The 24,539-nt window shown below is 31.6% G+C and overlaps 1 protein-coding gene across 1 annotated transcript in view; it reads right to left on the bottom strand.

The window, feature by feature from the left end:
* Window positions 1-18,173, bottom strand: part of LOC139489064 (bone morphogenetic protein 10-like) — a 35,749-nt gene extending 17,576 nt beyond the window's left edge. The window contains exon 1 of the mRNA XM_071275176.1: window positions 16,799-18,173. Within this exon, the coding sequence (XP_071131277.1) occupies window positions 16,799-17,192 (394 nt within the window). The 5' untranslated portion in view covers window positions 17,193-18,173. The remainder of the gene's footprint in view (window positions 1-16,798) is intronic.
* Window positions 18,174-24,539: the final 6,366 nt, after the last annotated feature.

Genomic DNA, 24,539 nt, shown 5'->3' with positions numbered 1-24,539 from the left:
TCATTTGCAATGTATGCACATATGATAATGAAAATCAAAACCTTTCGGAAAGTAACTAAATTCCGTGTAAACGATCATAGGGTGCAAATTATTTTGCGAAAAGTTGGACACAAAATCGAAACACAATTTTCTAAGTACCAAAATGAATTTTCAAATTTGTTTAAAAATATTCAATATGCTAATCAAGTTATGTTCATGTTGTAACTAAAGGGTTGAAATATTGTTTTTTTAGATTTTGGGTAAAAATAGTGTTTTTTGAAATCTAAAAAAATGCACAAAAAAAATGTTTTCGTCTCAAATCAATGTTTTAGATATGAAAACAACACACTGTAAATTTGGAACCTTTCGGATTAGATTTAAGATTGTTAACGTTTTCTTTTAATTTCACTTTACACATACTGTCAATGTAAATCAATTGATAATGTTTACTTTTTGACGATTTCTTGTGGGGTAGAACTTTGCTTTACAAATAAACAAAGAAACTGTATGATTTTTAAAAAAAAGAATTGATGGCAAACATTGTCTTTATCTTTAAATGAGAGGTTGACATCATTAGTTGGAACTTCTGTTTTTAAAAATTGTGGTTTTATGTAAATTTTGTCAAAAAACGTGAATTTCGCCTCATGAAAGCAAAAAAAAATCTTTTTTTAACGGATTTTTATTTCCATGGTCCTTAAATATCACTACCTTCAATACTGGTCCTATAAACGGAAAACTCCATCTTAAATTTGTGAAAAAAGTCGTGTATCGTTTCTTTGGTTGACTAGTATATGTTTTTCGGGGTTTAGAAGAAAACGTTAACTAAAGGTACATACTTTCTTATTGTGCAGGTGTACTGAAACAAAATTTTGGTGTGTTTTAAAATATCGCATTGGTAATGCTTCGTTTTCAAAAATAATTTTATTTTGTAAATGTTGAATTATTCAGAGAATAAAATTGCTACTATTTATTAACCAAAATCCCTAGAAATCTGTTTTCTTTTCTCTTAATTTTGAATCATAATTCTAATATCTAGAACAAAGCAGTGTGTAATGGCTGTATGCCTGAAAGACTCATAATATATTTTTTCATAAAACATCGTGACAGATTTGATTTTTTTTTTATCAAACACAGAGATACACAGAAGAAATTAAAACATGTCGATATGTTATTAATGTCGTGTCGAATATATACTAAAGATAACATACTTGTTTGTTGTATATGTTTATCTTTAAAAAAGAAATAAAATACTGTTTAAATGATTTTGACGTTTCAAAATAGAGCAAAATTTAGAGTATAAAAACTTATATTAAGGCGTTAACATTGCTTGAATTGTCTACGAGACAGATTTGTTTAAAAGATTGTACATTCTAACGATACATTGTACAGTTGTGAATTAGGCTATTGCAGTTTTCATCCAAAATGTATATCACCTAGAAAAATCGACATGCATATTTCTTACTTTTTCTTACATCTTTTATTTGTGTTGCTATTTGATCATGATTTTTCTCAGTGGATTTAATATGCTAGATTTACTCTCCTCAGAAAACGCTCATAGATAAAAGAGGCGTGAAAGATACAAGCAAGAGGGACATTCAAACTCATTTATCGAATATAAACTTACAACGCCATGGCTAAAAACGAAAAGGACAACAGAGAAAAAAAGTACACAAGACACAACATAGAAAATAAAGACTAAGCAAAACGAGCCCCAACAAAAACTCGGGGTGATCTCAGGTGCTCCGGAAGGTTAAGCAGATCCTGGTCCACACGTGGTACCCGTCGTGTTACTCATGTTATTAGAAACCCGGTTAGTAAAACGTTAGGCATTTAAACAATTAAAATGGTGAAATGATGATGAGATCGGACGACTGTTTAGCAACTAGTGCTCCATGAAATACATACTTAGGACGAGAACTTGTCCATATGATGTGTAGCCTTCTTTGTATTAGACCAACACGTTGAACCTTAATATTTTAGCTTTTTATGTGCTTTACATAGTAAAACATATCCCTCTACCCGGACAAATCAGTTTGACTCCGGCCCAACTAGTTTTTAATTCTACTCCTAAATGCCGCGTGTTTAACGGAAAAGCCGCAAATAAAATGTTGACCCATGTCACTGATAAGTAAATGCAACGTAAATGACAGTGTTTATTACGAACTTATATCAATTGTAATCTATTGGTCCCTAATTGATTAGTTCTTGGGGCTGTGGTATAAAAAGTAAAATCACAACAACAAAAAAACTCCGAGGAAAATTCAAAACGGAAAGTTCCTAATCAAATGATAAAACACATCAAACGCTATGTTATTAACCACAACAGTCAATTGTCAATTTTATATATTGTGATGACGATTATGTAACTTTTGTTGACCGGAATTATACATGCAGCTAGATAAATACACGCGAAAACCCTGCAACTTTAGAATTAAAGTAAATGCAGAGTATTGTGACATGTAAATGAAGGCAACAGTAGTAAACGGCTGTTCGAGACTCATAAATCGATAGCAAGAGAACAATGACACAACATTAAAATGTAACACACACAGAAACGAACTAAGCATTAGACAAAATCCGATGAGAATAACAAATATAACATCAAAACTAAATACATGAATAGAATGAATGGGATAGAAAAGTACGCTAGTAGAATAAAAGGCACTTTCTGTTTAGAAAGTATTGATAAAAGTAAATAAAATGATTTATGATGATGTCTTCATTCTAAAATTCATGTAAAATAAAGTAACATACATTTATGATTTCAGACAGGTGTTTTAACAGCACTTGTTCTTTCCTCAAGGACCACACTTTCATATGAACGATTCTAAAGTCGGAAGATTACAAATAGATTCTATTAAAGATATTACAGTAATTCCATAAAACTGTTATAAGTAACACCTACATTCATTAAAAACTGTAAATTACATCAATTTGTCGGTTATTTCATGTCGCTAATTCATTTTGAGATAAGATTTATTTATAAATTAATGTTTCCCCTCTTCAAAGAGAGTTCAAGCCTGTCTTGTTATCATTTTCTGAATAATTTGAAAAGCATAAAATGTATTAATAATTGAAATACGATTTTTTACAAAATAATTTATCCTTTTTGAAAAACTTGAAACATACATTCTCGCACGTACGTATATGCTAGCGCAACCGAATTACAAGAAAAAGAAACAAGTTTACCGGAATAAAGTAATACCGACTTCAAATATATAATTACAGAGAGGTTACATGTAACCATAAAGGAATAGTTTTATTGCTAATTTTATACATCCCCTGCGAAAAAGAATCGATGTAAAGTAACCCCACTATTGTGTTACTTGTCAATAAAAACTGTTATTCGAATTACTATCTTCAGGCTACGCTACTGACTAAATGTTTGGAAACCTAAAAGTTAAAAAACATTCAAGAGTGTAAAATGCAAAAGATGCTTGACTGTTTGGGTGTGTCGTCTTAGTGATTCTACCTGTGTTTTTGCGCCTATTTTATGAGGAGTTGGTGGTTGTGTGTAGTATATTTACTATGTAAAGGCAGCAGTAGTATAAAACTCATCATAGATACCAGGATTGAAATTTTATATTGCAAGACGCGCGTTTCGTCTACAAAAGACTCATCAGTGACGCTCGAATTAAAAAATGTTAAAAGGCCAAATTAAGTACGAAGTTGAAGAGCATTGAGGACCAAAAATTCTAAAAGTTTTGCCAAATACAGCTAAGGTAATCTATTCCTGAGGTAGAAAAGCCATAGTATTTCAAAAATTCAAAATTTTGTTAAAAGTTAATTTATAATTATGACCATATCAATGATAACTCAAGTCAACACAGAAGTGCTGACTACTGGGCTGGTGATACCCTCGGGGAAATAAATCTCCACCAGCAGTGACATCGACCCAGTGGTTGTAAATAAACTCATCATACCACTGTTCAAAAGTCACAACTCAATTGAGAGAAAACACATCCGGGTAACAAACTAAAACCGAGTCCTTTACGATAGTATTGATTATTCGGAACGTTATCCTTTCGGTCTTAATAGAATACTGATGAATAAATTCGAGGTAACAATTCTAGATACCAATGTTCAAATCTCTTAAGTACGGAAGCCCATAGGGGACCTAAAAAAAAAAAAAATTATTTCGTTATCTCAATATATATATCGTTATTTCGATATAATTAAATCGTTATTTCGATATAATTAAATCGTTATCTCGATATATTTATATCGTTATCTCGATATTTAATTTATTTCGTTATCTCGATATAATTATATCGTTATCTCGATATTTAAATCGTTATATCGATATATTTATTTCGTTATCTCGATATAATTACATCGTTATCTCGATATATTTATTTCGTTATCTCGATATAATTATATCGTAATATCGATATGTTTATTTCGTTATCTCGATATAATTACATCGTTATCTCGATATTTATATCGTTATATCGATATTTATATCGTTATATCGATATATTTATTTCGTTATCTCGAAATAATTATATCGTTATATCGATATTTATTTTGTTTATCTTGATAAATTGACGCGTCACGTGTTTATTCCAGCATGGCGTCTAGGAATGAAGAGGAACCGAACGTGAGTGTGATTGTTGTATTTGTTTATATCGATTTGTTGACTTAAATATCGTTATAACGATATAATTAAATCGTTATCTCGATATATTTATTTCATTATCTCGATATAATTAAATCGTTATTTCGATATATTTATTTCGTTATTTCGATTTAATTATATCGTTATAACGATATTTAAGTCAACAAATCGATATAAACAAATACAACATTCACACTCACGTTCGGTTCCTTTTCATTCCTAGACGCCATGCTGGAATAAACACGTGACGCGTCAATTTATCAAGATAAACAAAATAAATATCGATATAACGATATAATTATTTCGAGATAACGAAATAAATATATCGATATAACGATATAAATATCGAGATAACGATGTAATTATATCGAGATAACGAAATAGACATATCGATATTACGATATAATTATATCGAGATAACGATGTAATTATATCGAGATAACGAAATAAATATATCGATATAACGATTTAAATATCGAGATAACGATATAATTATATCGAGATAACGAAATAAATTAAATATCGAGATAACGATATAAATATATCGAGATAACGATTTAATTATATCGAAATAACGATTTAATTATATCGAAATAACGATATATATATTGAGATAACGAAATAATTTTTTTTTTTTTAGGTCCCCTATGGGCTTCCGTACTTAAGGATGTCTGCTGCTCTAATTTAAAATAACAAGGATTTCATGTGATTGCTTAAAATGAAAACAACTTTGATATTTAAACAAAATAAAGTAATAAAATCGATAGTCTCGTGTGTAGTTTTCAAAATACGAGACAATTAGAAGATGGCGGGAAAAGGGTTTTCTTCAGACTTTACTATTTGTTAACATTGGAATTGTTTTTTACCCTTTAAACCAAGAAAAAATAACAAGGATTTCATGACAAAAATTCAAATGGTCATAAATGATCTATTGAACAGATTTATGAAGACAAAAGTGGGGTCTCGTGTAAAAATTTTTTTAATACATTTGTATAGATAAAACCTGAGAAAATCGAAAATATGACAAGAATTCAAAAACATGACCAGCAGACATCCTTAAACCTATTGGTAATATATACATCAAGGTTAAAAACAAAACATTGTTTACTTTATTCGCATGTAATCCAACCGAAGCACCAGTCATAAAACTTGAATTACTAGTCTTTTTACAAATGTAATGGTCGAAACCTCAAATCCAGTCTTTTGATTGGTTGAGTTCTGAGTCTACGATAATCGTACAAGACAGTTTTATAGCTGCAATGTCATATACATTGGCAGGGAAATTGTCTCCTGCGATGCACGCGACACCTGCCCTGCGTTGCCACACTGTTAAAATGTCAAATTTACGCAACAGTACTTTACTAATGATAAAATTTTGGGAAAAAAGGGGAGGTCATAAAAAATATTTACCTGTCACAAAGTACCTATGACTTTTCATACCTTTCCTGGAATTCTCCAGTCTTAAAATCTTTTACAAAATTCATCCTACAACAGTTTACATATTTTCAACCACGCTCTAACCGCCCGCGATATCGCGAGTGTGTTCTAGTCTTAATGAAATTCGTATGAATTGAAATTCGCGCGCATATGCATAATATCAATACTAGGCATAATCACTATAAAGATATATACATTATATTTTCATATTAAAGACCATTTTGTATGCGTATCTTCTTTAGTTGCATGCGCACTCATACTTTATATATATATACAGAAATTTAACGAGAAAATCTTCGACTTTTTAAATATCTGCAGAATCAATATAATGATATTTCAATATTTCAATAAAAAATTGCATTAACTTTATCTGAAGTAGATCTATGAATCAAAGAGAGATAACATTTTCGGCAATATTAATTTTGAATTTTGGTTTAGATAAAAGTTCGTAGTTATACTTCTTCAAAGAAAGGGCGTAGGTTCGACATTTTTTTTCATCCAAATAATATGCATTATTTGTTTGAAATTTTCCCTTGAATATGCTTGATGTCGGGTCTCGAATCCTCGGATACATCATATGTTTTTTAAATGTGAAATGCATTTGTTATGAATTGCATACGAGACTGTATTAATCGTTTGGTGTAGATGATTTTGTTATTCATATCAGTTTATTTAACAACTTCAAAACACAAAGAGAGAGAGAGAGGGTGCATTAATTGTTTTATGTTGATGCTATTGTTATATATACGTCCATACGTCAATTTATTTATCAACTAAGAAACAGAGAGGGAGAGACAGAGAGAGAGAGAGAGAGAGACAGAGAGAGAGCGACAGAGAGAGAGCGACAGAGAGAGAGAGAGAGAGAGAGAGAGAGAGAGAGAGAGAGTTTGTGCAAAGGGATACATAAACAGTACGATAGTTTCATTCGACAGTTTAATCCTCCATTTTCTACATAAGATAATGCCTGTACTAAGTCAGGAATATGACAGTTGATATCCATTAGTTTTCTGTGTTTAAGCTTTTGATTTTGTCATTTGATTGGGGACTTTCCGTTGTTAATTTACCTCAGATTTCAGTATTTTTGTGATTTTACTTTTTACCCTTAGTTCAAATACCAAATTGTTGATCTTCTGGTCGTATTTGATCAGGTATAAGTAATTGTTATTTAACATTTTAAGTAAGAATGTAAACAGTTTACATTTGAATTCGTTTTGCTATTATACGTTATAAACATTGACCACCTACCAGACACAAAGTGAAAGTTCTTTGTAGTTTGAGAGGAGTATCAAATAGACATCAGTTTTCTGGAAGATTTCTTACAGTTAAATTGAAAAGATTAAATTTATTTCTAGTTTTATCTCTTCTATCTTCAAAGGAAGGACATGGATGCAAATCAGTTAATGAGAGAATAAATCTAGTTTAAATTATTAATACAAGTATCCCAAAGAGAACACTAGCAGATGTAATATACATTCAGAGCATTTAAAGTACAACGATACAAGGGCGTTAAAACGGACAATCTGGTAGCAAATATAATAATGAAGGTGTTCTAGTCAATCAAAAATTAATTTCATAGAAAAATCGTATGCTAGGATATATACAAAGGGTATAGAAATACGACAAATGAACAACACACCTGTCCTATATCAGGAATCTGAGGTTCAGTGGTTGTCGTTTGATGATGCGGTTCATAAGTGTTTCTTGTTTCTTGTTTTTCATATAGGTAAGACCCTTTGTTTTCCAGTTTGAATGGTTTAACATTAGTAATTTTGGGACCCTTTATAGCTAAATATGTTCGATGTGATCCAATGCTTCGCGTTGAAGACCGTTCTTTGACCTATCCTATAATGGTTTTTCTTTTACAAATTGTGACTTGGAGTGAAATAATGAAAACCTAGCACCATGAACTTATATGTAATAAAGAGACGCGAACAAATGCAATAACAAGAACAAAAAATTATATAGTTCGATGAAATGAAAGAAGATGAAATCATGAAAACCGAACATCCTGATTTTAGATGAAATAAAGAGAAGTGAAGAGATCAATAATAAAAACAAAACAGCCTGAATTTAGACGAATTCATAAGAACTGAATTCAGATAAAATAAGAATCCTAACAGACTAAATTCAGATTAAAAACATCCGGAAAATAATTTGATTAAACATGAAGAAGCAACAAAGGGAAAGAGAGAAGGAAGCAAACAAATGTATTTACGCAAAAAAAAACAACGTAATACAAACTTTACAAAGTAGTACAAAACTTCCTAATATTTTATTAACTGTGTATTTGCATTCAGGTATCGCAGATCAAATTTATTCGTTCATTGTGTTAATTTACGTTTTTTGATTGAGTTAAGCCTTCCAATTGATATTTTATCGTGTGGTTGTCTATGTTGTGATGTTATGCTATTGTTTCAGAAAAAAGGGAGAAGGTTTGGTACCATTAAAACGTTTAATTCCGCTGCAAATGTTTGCACCTGTCCTAAGTCAGGAATCTGATGTACAGTATAGTTGTCGTTTATTTATGTAATTTACACGTGTTTCTCGTTTTTCGTTTTTTATATAGATTAGACCATTGGTTTTCCCGTTTGAATTGTTTTCACCCCAGTAATTTTGGGGCCCTTTATTGCTTTTTGTTCGGTGTGAGCCAAGGCTCCGTGTTGAAGGCCGTACATTGACCTATAATGGTTTACTTTTATAAATTTTTATCTGGATGGAGAGTTGTCTCATCTTCCTATATCTATTCTTGTATCGAAATAGATGTGAAATAGTCGGTGTTAGTTTGCTTTAAACTGAAAGGATGATGGGTGAGCTTGTCTATATTTTCTAATCTTCTTAACATAGACAATTTTTTTAAAGATAACATCATTTTTACAATAAATTGATCGTCCGATTAATTTGTATCCTATTACTTTATGTATATGCAGTCCTCTATTATACAAGTTTTCATTCTGCAATGTCGCTTTCGATTTATATTTAAATATAGACCAATACATTTAGCGTTGAATCTAGCTTTCCTTTAATTTTCAATATGTATCTGTTCATGCTATTATACGTGTACCATCATTCATTTGGATAGTTTTTGTTTTCATTTTTTAGTTTGTTGATTGTTTGTAACCAGCATAGCTGTTTTCGCGGTTTTGAATTTCTAAAGTGCAATGAATCGTTTAACATTTACTCAAACCATGCAACAATAGGAATAACGTTCAAAACACACGTCAACATCAAAAAGCTGATTATTTACAGTATTGTTGGCTGCTGAAGAACATACTTCAAAACTTGCACACAGAATGCGATATGATATACGAACGTTACGTGTGCTTTCTCTAATTTGTCCCTGAAAGATGATTATTCTTTCTTGTCCTGTCGGTCACTTTAATCTCGAAAATAAAAAGGAAAATAAGGTTCATAAAGTTCGAAAATGAGGTATTTTTTAAGAGTGCAGATAAAAATTGTGACTTTTGATAGGATGCATTTCTATTTTTGTCATGTACAAGATCTTTGTCCAGATAATGTCCTTAAATCTTCGTAAAATCTCTGGAATTTATTGTACCCCCTTCTTGCGTAACAAAGATAAAACCATTCGATGGTTGTAAAAATATTACCCTCCCAGTAGCAATTAAGATAAAACATCATTTAAAAAGTATCGTGGCCTTCTGTTTAGCATCGACAGTTAAGATTATTTAAGTCCCAATTGGCTCTGGTCTTCGCTGAACTTTGATTAGAAGTAAATAAAGAAAAAAAGTAATTTTTGAAATATTTTGATCATAAAATTGATTGATGATAAAATATTTACGCGTCACAGATTTTTTTTTTAGACTTACCAGTTTTTGTAAATATTAATACGACAGTTTTCTGATTTGATGAAGCATGCATCTCAAAGATCAGAAATTCGGTAAACTGCGACTTTTTTTAATATTTTACAATTATAACGGCTTGTCGATAATTATGCTAGTTACCAAGCTACATGTAGATTGAATATTATAAATATTTCCGCTGAAGTTGTCTATCATATTTCGTTATAAAATAAACGTTTTTTGTTTTGTTTTGTTTAATCTCGTAGCTGGTTTTAAGATGGTATGTATTTAGTCTTGGGTACAATAATGGCCAGTTTTAACGACACGAAGAATTTAAGTATTTTTTTTGGTTATCAGTGACTCGTGTGAGTCCTTCATTTACTGTTAAGACTCCCTTGTGTCAAAAAGAAGTAAAAATAAATACTGATTTAATAATCGCAAAAATATGCAAAGCTATAAAAAGAATATATGTCTTCTTTTTTTTTTTTTTTTGTGTAAAATTAATGTTTCTGCTTTACTGTTTTGATATTTAGATCTTAGGTCAAATATATAATTTTATGTATTACAATGATGTTTATTATTGAGAGTCACTTATAAGTTTTACCATCATAAATAAATTAAATATGTTAAATCACCTTCCTTTATCATCAGACCGGGACTACAAATATATGCATGTGTAAGAAAGCATTAATGATTAATGAAACTCGAAGTACTAGTTTAATTGCCTTGGTTTTTTTTTAAATGAAGAATACAATTATATTAGATATATTGAAAAATTAATGATTTTCAGTAGTTATTAGCAGTGAGACAATGGTATATAAAAGGTACACTGGATATTCAACAGACATGAATGCGTTGTAGCTAGCAGGCTGTTCAATTGAAGATTCGAACTTCAGTTTTTGTCTCTTAATCCACACTATATTTTACAGATGTGTGTTTGATTGCTTTAATAAAAACACCCTATAAAATTGTCCCAGATTTAGGAAATGCAAAACAGACAATTCAAACGCTACCCTGATAGTTTTACATGCAAAAAACTTAAAAATAATATAACTAATAACTGTAAAAAAAATCGTGTTTAATAAAAATGCGAAAAACGCCATAATTCATAGTTAAAGCATTAAAGATAGAATGGTATTTAAAATCTCATTCATCATTAGGGGCAGGTATAATGCATGTTTATTGAGAGAATTTATTTATGTTACGTTTTGTATGATAGCACAAATAGTAAGCCCTGTGTTCCTAATATAATTGTGATTCATGTTTAAGTGTCTGTATCTTGCCGCTTTAAATTGAAAATTCGAACAAAAGTGCTTAAACCCAATACAATCTGATTTGTTTTAATTTTAGAAATGCTTTAATCTGATTTGCAACAAATTCAGAAAGGACGATCTTTGATAAAAACATGAAATAGCTTAATTCCCCCGATGTAAGAGAGAATTTGTTAGTCTTTGATAGGTTGACTATGACAGGGGCTTTTAACTATCAATTTAGAGAAAGAATTATGACACTGTTAGACTTTTTTATTGCTTTAGCAGCATTAGCAGTAAAGATTAGAAAGAAGTTAAAGCTATTTTTAAATTTAATGTACTACATCTGGACGTTATTTGACAATCTTTTTGTAGTGTTTTTATTTTTCAGAATGAAAATGCGATATTGCATAAGACAGAGTTTTAGAGACAAATTATAAAAATCAAGTCACACTTGTAAGTTTAAAGGATATAAGAACATATATTACAATTCACCGTTTCAGAATCTAATGCATCATGGGTAATATTTTCAAAAGTGTACACCAAAACGTCGTGATTGGTTAAAAATGTTATAAACAATGGAAATTCAACCAATGCCGTGACGTTATTTTCGTTTGGGGTACGAACGATGAAATTACCCATGATTCTTTAAATTCTGAAAAGGCTAATTGATATGTTTGATTATACGTTGCTGATTACAACTGCCACTTAGTTCAGACGTTATATTAAAAATTCTCGTTTCACAAAAGAAAACATTTAGCTATTCATTTGTGATATGGAACATTGTGGAGTGGTACAATGTCAGAGAGTTCCATACACTTACACATAAGTTATTGTCCGGAAACTACAAACATGTTTGTGTTGGTCCCTTTTTGGCACGTTATTCCTAAACTGTTGGTTTTTATAACCCCCAAAATGAATCCCAACTATCATTTTGTGTTATCGAACCTTCTTGTAAAATTTTATAGAGATCCATTCACTAAAACACTAGTTATTGTCTGGAAACTTTTCTGTCTCCAATTCCTGCATGTTTGGGACAATATACCCCAAACTCAATCACAGCAATTCCTTTGTGATATGGAACATTATGGTACAATGTCAGTGAGTTCCATACACTTACACACAAGTTATTGTCCGGAAACTACAAAAATGCTTGTTTTGATCCCTTTTTGGCACCTTATAACTGTTGGTATAATAACCCCCAAAAGCAATCCCAACCTTCCTTTTGTGGTATTGAACCTTCTTGTGAAAAAGAGATCAATTCACTTAAACTAAAGTTATTGTCCGGAAATCAAAATTGAAATGTGTCGTCGGACGACGACGACATCATAGCATTATTATACGAAACCCAAAAATAATTGCGCTCGTATGAAAACCGTAACAAAAAAAAACATCATCTAAGATATTGCCGCTTATACATTAAAGCTTACCATCACTTTAAAGTTATTTTTTATTCTGAAATTTTGTTTTAACGCACGAACATTAAGTTTCAATCATTACAAGGAAGGATTATTTATTTTTTAGTAAATATTGCCTGGATTTTTGTATTCACAAATACATGAAATACCTCTAGAATATCAAATAGATACTCGTCCCCTTGACATGTCATAACAACATTCCCTTCTAAAAAAGAAAATCAATTGAGTGATGTTTTATGCATTTGTTTATTTTGTTGACATGTATGAATTGTTTTCATGTCTTTTGATTATGAACAGGTATAGCGATACCATACATTGTATATACATTCTTCGTAAATATGTCTAAGAATGATAATATATGAGTTTTCTGATATATCTGATTCTACATTGTGTTTAATCAACTCAATTTGACTGTATGGGTTAAAAGAAAACTTTGTTATCAACGCAAAAAAAAGAGCACTCTGAAAAATTCGAAATAATTATGGGACAAGAATATAGCAGATTCCAGGCGAAATTTACTACCGGTGTACAAACTTTATTTTTTTACTCACGGCCTGTCAATAAACCATATTAGGTCAATAACGACCCACATACTGTTACAGTATATACCATACTAGGTCAATCACTACCCGCAAACTGTTACAGTATATACCATATTAGGTCAATCACGACCAACATACTGTTACAGTATATACCATATTAGGTCAATAACAACCCACATACTGTTACAGTGTATACCATATTAGGTCAATCACTACCCGCAAACTGTTACATTATACACCATATTAGGTCAATCACGACCCACATACTGTTACAGTATATACCATATTAGGTCAATCACGACCCGCATACTGTTACAGTATATACTGTATTAAGTCAATAACGACCCACATACTGTTACAGTATATACCATATTAGGTCAATAACAACCTGCATACTGTTACAGTATATACCATATTAGGTCAATCACGATCCACATACTGTTACAGTGTATACCATATTAGGTCAATAACGACCCACATACTGTTACAGTGCATACCATATTAGGTCAATAACGACCCGTATACTGTTACAGTATATACCATATTATGTCAATAACGACCCGTATACTGTTACAGTATATACCATATTAGGTCAATCACGACCCGCATACTGTTACAGTGTATACCATATTAGGTCAATAACGACCCACATATTGTTACAGTGTATACCATATTAGGTCAATAACGACCCGTATACTGTTACAGTATATACCATATTAGGTCAATAACGACCCGTATACTGTTACGGTATATACCATATTAGGTCAATCACGACCCGCATACTGTTACAGTATATACCATATTAGGTCAATCACGACCCGCATACTGTTACAGTATATACCATATTAGGTCAATAACAACCTGCATACTGTTACAGTGTATACCATATTAGGTCAATCACGACCCACATACTGTTACTGTATATACCATATTAGGTTTATTACGACCCGCATACTGTTTATACCTTTTTAGGTCAATCACGACCCGCATACTGTACTAAACCATATTAGGTCAATCACGACCCGTATACTGTATATACCATATTAGGTCACTCACGTCCCGCATACTGTTTATGCCATATTAGGCCACTCACGACCCGCATGCTGTATATACCATATTAAGTCACTCAAGACCCGCATACTGTATATACCATATTAGGTCAATCTCGATCCGCGTTCCTTATTTACCATTTTAGGTAACGCACGACTGGCATATACTGTATATATCCTTATTATGTCACTTGTGACCTTTATAGTCCTTATAGTTATCATAAGACTATCTAATTCTTATTTATGATCTTGGTTTTTTTTTGTATGATAAAAGCTTACCAATTAGAAAAACATCTTTGTTTCTTTAAAAAAAAAAACGTATGTAAACACGTTTTATATTAACAATCTGAAGTAGCGCATCGGTACAATTCTCTGGTGCTACTTATATCAAGTAGGTTTACAGTGTTGAAACGATCTGACAGGTGCTAAAACTATCATTGACGTGTAAATCATTTTGGACACTAAATGTTCTTTATATAAACATAATACGTGTATATAAATACATCATAGGCACTTGTCTCTAAAAGAAATATCATGACATAACACGTATTAATAAAGTAAATATGATTTGTTTACAGGGACAGGTGCCTGTAGTCCATTTTGATATAAGTATATTTTTTTCATAAAAGTCTCGCTATCATGCCTTTTCAGAGATTGTACAAATAATCACTTATTTCCAAAGAATTCGACATTGCCTAAAGTATACCACAAAGAGGACATGGACACATTAACGGTAGCGTGTCCGCGATTGCCCGATGCCATTCAGCTGAATATAGAGGACAATAATTGTGCATACTATAATTTGAGACTGGTCTTATAATACGTGAAAGAAGATGAAACATTTTATAAAAAAAAATGCGAGAAATCGTATGCAATATATCGGCCTCCATCAACAAAAGAATGAAAAAAATAATATTGACTTCTTTACTGATATTGAGGATTTCTTCCTCATATTGCTAAATAAATATTTATAATCAAAAACATATCTATATACGAGTACCTCGTATGTGTAGAATAGTTGGTTGATTGCAGTTTATAATATGAGTTTATCGTCTGCTATTTTGTTACACTTTTAAACTCTGTACATAAATTGAAAACCATGAAAGACATAGGAAAAAAGTCATGATTATACACGACTTTTTATGTTATGTCTAATTTTGTTTTCGTCGTTTTCCGATTTTTTCAATGATATTGTCAGTGTTTTTGACATAATTATGAGGTTTTTTCTTCATTTGGTATCTTCCGAATCTTTTTTTTTTTCGATATCAAAAGATTCATCGTCCAGAATTTCGTTGTAAACGATTAATATTTGTTTCACTTTTGCAATTCAAAACATGATATTTCCCAAACCACATGGAAATACTTAGGGAGCTACCATTTGATTTTTAGGGGGGGGGGGGGGGGGGCTAGGATGAAATTTGAAAAAAATAGGCAGGACAGGAGTTTTGAGTAAAAAAAAAAGGCAGGATGAGCAACTTGGTAAAAAAAAAAGGCAGGATAAACTAGTAAAAAAAAGGCAGGACCGAATAGAGTAAAAAATAAAAAGGCAGGACAGGGATTACAACTAAAAAAAAAGCAGGACAAAATTTTTCATCATTTTTATGATAACGGATACATTACATTTGTTACGTGTCCTTTACATGTCACAGACTTTAGCAATGACGAAAAGCACATAAAACGAGGTAAATTTTACATTGTCGAGTTTTTCCGTTACCCTTAAAAATGTAGCTTTCAAATAAAGTCAAAAATACTATTGAAAGTGAATTTGATATTGATTAAAATTGACACTTATTTTTTAACGAGAGACTTCTGCAAAGCAATTTACTTGAGACTCTGGTCGCATTTCTTTCTCACCAAAATTTTGTAAACGTTGTGTCGCGTTTGTTGTTGTTTTCTAAACGCTACAAAAGTAGAAACAAATACATCGTTTGATAAGTCTTTACTGACCCTTTTTGAACTTTCAATAATGCATGCACATGGTGTTGGTAAAACAACTTTTTACAAACGTAGAAACAAATACTTCGTTTAAACAGGTTGAAGTAAGAAACAAATGTAGCGTTTGAACAAACGACAAACGACAAACTGCAGACGCAGTTTTATCGTTTGCATAGTTTGTCAAAGTTTATGTAAACTTTTCAAACGTATGTTTGAAAGAAATGACCAAAACATGTGCGCGCGTAGTCGTTTGCATCGTTTGTGTTAGAAAGAACTGCATTCTCTATATGCACTCCTGTTCGTGTACTGAAAGACATAGGAAACTATTATACACCGTCGTATTCATTGAACAATAGGACGTTTGTTCATTGAGAACGGTCGATCTTTAAAATGTCTAATTGAAACAAAAGTGACAAAAAAAATTTAAAACACATGCTTACGGTTTGAAGTTTACACTGAAATATTAAAATATTATAATTGTGTAGTTTTTTTAGCTGTCAGCATCACGTATGGATGCATTTGTAATTTAGCATTCATTGTGTATATGCTGCATGTAGTCTAAAAAAAACAAAACATTTTCAATATCAATCAAATTAAAAAATATATAATTAATTTCGTTTTGTTTTATAAGCACTTCAAATATTTTATCTTAAAATTGACAAATTCGGATCCTTTCACGTATCAGGTGAAACCTCAGTCTTGTTTTTAAGTTACGAATAAAGACAAATATAATTTTAATGATATGCTGAAAAAGTTGGAAATTAATTACTTACCTTTATCATTTATATTCATAAAACTTCTAACTATGTTTGATTTCGGCTGATTCAATTTGTTTTTTGAAAATTTTTCATAAAGTTCCATCATATATTCGGGAGCCGGACTCTTAGTCTCACTTTGGATCTTTAGGGTTTCTTTTGATATACCTAATCCGGGTGGCATCAGTACTGTGTCCAAAATGTTATCGGTTTTACTTTGGACAAATAAATCAAATGGCTCTTCGTAATCATCGTCATATTCGTACTCTTTTCGTAACCCCATTTTCTTTGTATTAGTCTTCTCATTAAAAATGTGGTAAACAGTATCGTTGCTTGTCGGTCTTGCAATTGAAATTTCAATTAACGTATTAAAAAGAAATGAAAGATAATAAAGTAACCAAGACAACTCCATTCCGTGTGTACTCGAATATTTGATTGTAACACAAGCAGAACTTTGAATTAGTTCTGAAAGTTTTAAACGCTGTCATTTGTCTTTGGAATTATTTCAGATATAAAATTCAGGATCGCCTCTCTTTTTAATATCACAAAATACATACAAATGTCTTTCTCAATTATTAACTTATTTTACATGAAGGCTCAAAATTATCGAATAATTGTCAACATTAAATAATGGTGTCTTCCAAATTTGAAATATACATCCTGTTTCCATTATGCAGGTGAAGATAAGAACTATTTTCTGCAATTGAAGGGTAGGGAAATCTTCCAAAGAACACGAAGTCGTAAAACTTTTGCAATCAACGACTCTATAAATCTAAAGCACGCGTCAAAAGAGTTGGTGTGGCACTATAAATAATGCTGAACAACTGATGGTTAAAGGCAAGGTAGCGGCAACACCCATTGTTATCACCCATAGAGTTAAATTTGGATTTTTAGTCGAATTTTCCTGATCCTGTAGTGAAATTATTATCATCCAGATGTACCACCACGTGGTCTGCTGTAAATTAGTACACTTTTACAGTAAATTTCACCTGAATTTTCACACGTACTACAATACAAATTAAATTTGCACTTCAGAACTCACACACGGTATTTTACGCACACGGAGATTTTACAAATCTACTTTCTTCTTCAAATCGAATTCATTGCCGCATTTCATTCATCAAATGTTAATATTATCAACAACGCAATCTTATAAATAAAATATATTGTTAAATCTTGTCTCTTGACACCGATGCTCTTTAAGACATTTTTTTCATACACCTATAAACAGTAGATAACTTTTATCTGCAGCTTTATATTGTTAAGAGCAAGTTTACACTGTCAAAGCTTATGTTATCTAAGCTTTAATTGGTAACAACTTGCGCAACAAATATTGTTTTCAAATGAAATCAGAATCCAGTATGATAGTGTTTCTATAACTCCAATTAACCGTTGCAATTATGCTAACTATAAGCGTGTTATTTTAAATATTCAGATATCTGATAGAAGAATTAGTTTCTTAAGAAAATAAAAAGAGGCGTATAAAAGAGATCTACATGGAACTATTAAAAGCATATCTATTGCCAAATGTTTAACATTACATCATTATTCATAAGAATTTGTGAATGAAATGTACTTAATTAGTGCAACTGTGGGAAAAACTGTTAAACCGCGTATGAAACTGTATCGTTATTAATAGTTTAATATGGGTGGTAAAAGTCATGTCTATGGAAAATTAAATTTATGTCTAGTATCTTATATTATCTGGTACCTTTGGCCAGATATTACATGTTATCACTGCCCAGACATCCCAGATAATAGATCTAATTATAAACAACAGTCTTTTCCACTTAACTTGTATCATTTTGTTTTGTAAAATTCGTTCGTGTGAACAGGCTTAGAAGTTTCTTACATTTATATCAATTTACACCACTAAATGACGCCTTGTACGCTTTCATATATTTAAACACAATACTACAGGCTATTGATCTGAATTTCTATAAATATAAGAATGTTGGGTTTTTTTTGTATGATTCAGTGATAAATTATAGTATAGTTTTGTTTTACATTTTCATTTGTTCATGCTGTCACAATAGGAAATTTAGAGGAAAGCAGTAAAATTTGACGTCATAATCGGATTTTAACCAATGAAGAATTGAGATCAAACGAACCAAACGTTGATTATTTTTTTTATACAATGGGTGCGGAAAGGGATAAATTGCCGAAGAATTAGAGAAAATGGAATAACCCTTAGCCGCATCCCGAATTAAAAGATTTTTTTTGGGGGGTAGACAATTAATTATGTATATTCATCGCTTCTTTCAACTGAGTTTTTTCTCTCTTAGTCTATATACCGAACTGCCAGTCGAAGCGTTTGAGGGGCGATGCGGCTGGGTAATATATAAAATGGGGGCGTACGTAATTGTAAAAAACATTCGATTTAAAACTTATGTATAGTTTTTTTGTTGGTGACCAGAATGTATTCATTGATATCCATTTGACGTGGCTCGGTACTTGTACATCCCGTCATTGTGTCAATGTCCAGGATAATTCTCGTATAATCTTGTCTTTCATTTTGCTAATGTGCTTTGTCTATATGCCTTTTGGTGTTTATTTGATATTAATGAAGTAGCATACATATGGATACATTTGATACACATGACGTGGATTTATACTTATATATCCCGTTTTTTGTGCTATTGTAAGACTTTTTGTATATTGTCTTTCATTTTTGATAATGTGCTTTGTCCTAGAACAAAATGTATGTATCTTGACTTTAATACCTATACAAGGTTATCAACAAAAAAAAGATGTCTACCGCATTTCAATACGATCATTGTTATTGTGGTCAATTAATTGATGCATAATGTCCAGTGGCAAGTATTACATGTACATGGATATCGTTACGAAAATGTTACTATGAATATGAACTTGCTTTGTACTAGAATGATACGCCAAGTTAGATTTTCGTGGTAATTTTCACAGAAAGACATGATACACATTATTCTGACTCTGACGTGACATGCAAGTCTTTACAATTGCTCCAAAGTGCCATATGCTTAGCGGAAAACTAGCAAAAACAAATTTCCAATCGAACCCGATACCTCCAACACACCATCGAGACAAACACGCTTCCACGTGGTTTACCGTATTTCTATACGATTACTATTATGAAATGAATTCATTCAGGAAAGAAATCTACAGCTAACATAAATTATATTTCTCTAGGGGGTAACAGTCTCACGTGTAAAAAGATTGATTATATAGACCAGCATGGAGCTTGATTTTATCTCCTCATTACATATGTCACTTTAACACTATTAGTACTACAGCTGAAGCTGGTTAGTGTTAACATGAAAGTTTCTGATGACAACTCCCTTTCTGCATGTTCCAATATCAAATAAATCAAATATGAAACTTATTAATATACGCATGTCATCTATATAACTTCTAATTTTATCAGAATATCCACATAAATCATATTTTTAATGATGTTTTTTTGCATTTGTAGGTTTTATTAATAAAATCGTGGAAACGTTTTTGACCTCTGTTACTACTTTGATAAATGATCTATGGAAGTCCCATATTCGTTTGTCATTCAGTGTCTCATTTCTAGGTCAGTTGTTTTACCTATTCAGTGAAATATCTACGATAGTTCTTGATTCAAAAACTAGTCAGCGGGAAATACTTTTCAATGAAGTTAAATTTTCGTAGATTTTGGAAGATTGTTGGAAGCATATGATTATATTAAGACAATGCTTTTATCAGCTGATGTCAATTTTCGATTGGATAACAAATTTTCAACAGCATTTAAACGCGGTTTAAATACAGGCTTACTATGGTAGTTATACCTGATAGTACCATTTCGTAATGTACTAATCCCGTTTAATCCTGCTGCAATTGTTTGCACCTGTGCTAAGTCAGGAATTTGATGTTCAGCAGTTGTCGTTTAATGTAGTTCATAAGTGTTTCTGTTTTTTTTTATTATATAGATTATACCGTTGGTTTTCCCGTTTGAATGGTTTTACACTGTCTAGTAAATTTTTGGGGCCCTTTATAACTTGCTTTTCGGTTTGAAGACCGTATTATGACCTATAAGGGTTTACTTTTATAAATTGTAACTTGGATGGAGAATTGTCTCATTGGCACCCATACATGTACCACATCTTCCTTTATCTATAAGCTATTTGGTACTGATGTATTAATGTTACATCTTTCATAGGCAAGACTTCTTGTTAGAAGGGATAAGTTATCTCCAATACTCCATGTATGTGAGGTGACATGCTCTGTTGATTTACAGTGCCGTCGGAACACCTCAATGAGGGTCGGGAGGTGGCTTGTTGTAAGGTTAAATTTTTGGCCCAATCCAACAACCTTCAGTCCAAATATCCTACCCTTTATCTCATTGTAGAATCTACTGTACCTGTTGTATTTATTGTCGGTTTGTTCTTGGCTTGAATATGCATGAAATATTTGCCATTTGACGTAAAGCAAGCAACGATCAATCAGTTACCTCTAAGCAAGCTTAAATAATTTTGAATATTAATACAAAAAAGAATATGTGGTATGATTGCCATTGAGACAACTCTCCACAAGAGACCAAATGACACAGAAATTAGAAACTTTAGGTCACTAAGTTATGCTCATTATTCGTTTTTGGTTTGAACGCTTGGAGACGTGTTAAATATTCGTATTTCAAAACTCAAGTGTACGTTAAAATGAAGAATGTGTCAGAAACTCGTGATGTGCATAATTCATGTTGAGTAATACTATCAACACACTCGTATCCAGGATTAAAACATACTATATCGTACTTTATTTGGCCTTTTTAACTTTTTTGTATTCGAGCGTCACTGATGAGATTTTTGTAGACGAAACGCGCGTCTGGCGTATATACTAAATTAAGTCCTGGTATCTATGATGAGTTTATATTAAGGATATCAACTAGAAATTCAGCTGGCTATGGGCCAATCCGAAATTGTGATGACATTAAATTATTTTTGTAGGACTCGTCTGGTTTTTGTGGGAAGACCCGGACGGCCCCAATAAGTCCTTGAAATGCTGTCCGACGGAACAACCATCTACAAACCGTTAAGGTGTGATCGGATCGAGTTAGATATTCAAATGGGTTGTGATCCAATAAGACCGTCTGTTTGTTAACAAGGATACGCGTATGATCGGATCATATGAGTATATACACATACGTATGATCCAAATACTCATTTTTTTCGTAGCTTCGTCACAACATAAGTATGCGAAGCTCTATCAATATATTTACATGTACATGTATCACATGCCTATCAATCATCTGCTACAATGTACATATAGCCCATTTCCCTTAAAACTTAAAAAAAAGAAACCAAAAGGTTAAGAAAAGAAAATAAACTGTTATCACAGAGATATGCCTCGCGTTTTGGTAATTTTGATAATGCAAATGATGAAATTAAAATGGCAACACTTTAACATTTAAGTTTTGCAAATATTCAAAGTAAATAAACCATGACTGAAAGTCCATGTCTAAATAATCTCCATAGAAATGAGATGTGCCAATGCTAATACAACTGCATAGTGCATACCAAATACCATTGACTTATCATAAGTAGTTTCCTTTAAACAAACCTAAACACAAACTAATACATGCAAGTCAATAACCCATAACTTAGAAGGCGGGGCCAAATATTCTCCATGGTAATGAGATATGTGCCAATACTAATACAACTGCATACCAAATTTCTTTCACATACCACTAGTGGTTCACCATTAACTAAAGCTAATCACAGTGTTGACGCCGCCGTTACGGGGCGCCGAATGGGACTCTTGTGGTTTTGTACAAAATTCAATTCTGTCATAACAAAATCATTTTTGTCTTACAAAACTATGTGCTACAGACTTGTTTTGTGAGAACTTCAATTTTGTGATGACAAAATTCATTTGTGTAGACAAAATTAATTTTTGTCATGACAAAATTCATTTTTGTAGACAAAATTCAAATTTGTCATGACAAAAGTCAATTTTGTCTAAAAGGTATATACAAAATTGACTTTTGTTACCTGATATGGAAATTAAATCACAAAAGTCAATTGTGTGAGGTAAGATTCAATTTTGTGAGACAAAATTGACTTTTGTGAGACAAAATTAACTTTTGTGAGACAAAATTGACTTTTGTGAGACAAAATTGATTTTTGTGAGACAAAATTCAATTTTGTCAATTTTGTTGAGACAAAAGTTAATTTTGTTAATTTTGTTGAGACAAAAGTCAATTCTGTCAATTTTGTTGAGACAAAAATCAATTTTGTTGAGACAAAAGTCAATTTTGTTAATTTTGTTGAGACAAAAGTCAATTTTGTCAATTTTGTTGAGACAAAAGTCAATTTTGTGACGACAAAATTCATTTTTGTGACGACAAAATTCAATTTTGTAACAACAAAATTGACTTTTATGAGACAAAATTGACTTTCGTGAGACAAAATTGACTTTCGTGAGACAAACATCAATTTTGTCAATTTTGTTGAGACAAAAGTCAATTTTGTCAATTTTGTTGAGACAAAAGTCAATTTTGTCAATTTTGTTGAGACAAAATTCATTTTTGTCAATTTTGTGTAACAAAAGTCGATTTTGTATGCAAATTAGTTCACAGAAACCAAACTAAACTAATTTGAATACAAAATTGACTTTTGTCGCCCAATTTTCAAATTAGGTAACAAAATTCAAGTCTGTGTAACAAAAATGAATTTTGTCATGACAAAAGTGACTTTTGTCCGCTGATAGATAATTTTGTATGACAAAATTTTAAATTTGTAGTATGATACAAATTTTGTTAAACTGAACTTATTTTTGTTGAACAAAAGTCACTTTTGTCCGTACAAAATTGAATTTTGAGTACAAAACCACAAGAGTCCCATTCGGCGCCCCGTACCCGTCGCCGACGCTGGAAACAGCATACCTATATGTCTCGCGGTTTGACTCTGTCAAGCGAGACAAAAACTAGTAAAAGAAAATTAGTATAGACAGATAGATAGATAGATACTTTTTTCTCTAAAAACTAGATACAAGTTTACAGAGAAATATACAATATAAATACAGACACAATAGTAAGAAGAAAAAAAAAACAAAAAAGAAACTAAGATGTAACTCAAGATAATCATATATTTATTACAGAGCATGCCAGTATTTATATTTATGTATTGTTCAATAAGTGTATTATGTCTGTAAAGGGAGACAGATTTGTAAAAGCAAATTGCTTGTTTCTGAATCCCTAATATTATTTCATTGTATAATATGTTTAATGTTGATTTATCTGAATAAATATTGTTTAAACTAAGATAATCTGAATCGAGGTTTTCGACTCGGGGACAGTTATTTTAATGAACATGTGATCAGTTCAATAACACATATAATTCATGTTTAAATTCAGTCCAGAATACAGATATGCAATGGAAGCCAATTCACTACTTTTTTTTTTTATATTAAAAAGAAATCATACACTTTCCATTCGGTGGTCGAGTGGTCTTAGTAGCTCATTTACAATATTGCTAGCCTGTCAACACTGCGGTTGTGAGTTCAAATCCCGTACTTGGAAACCCGGAAGTGCGTTCGACACGAATCTTTATTTCGTAGGATTACCAGTTTTCCTGCCGATGGTTCTCTCCTGGCATTCCGGCTTTCTCTACTTTAAAAAAACATCCGTCACGAGCTGACAGTGGCGTTAAACACTTGAAATTAATTTACCATTTCGCTATTTCATTTCACGAACGGTTTTCATTTCTCATGTCCAGTTGTGTTTCTGTTTACTTATTAAAATTCATTTCTGTATGAAAAA

The sequence above is a fragment of the Mytilus edulis genome, chromosome 9 (assembly GCF_963676685.1).
Source record: "Mytilus edulis chromosome 9, xbMytEdul2.2, whole genome shotgun sequence".
Taxonomy (NCBI): Eukaryota; Metazoa; Mollusca; class Bivalvia; order Mytilida; family Mytilidae; genus Mytilus; species Mytilus edulis.
This window is presented reverse-complemented; position numbering and strand designations above follow the sequence as displayed.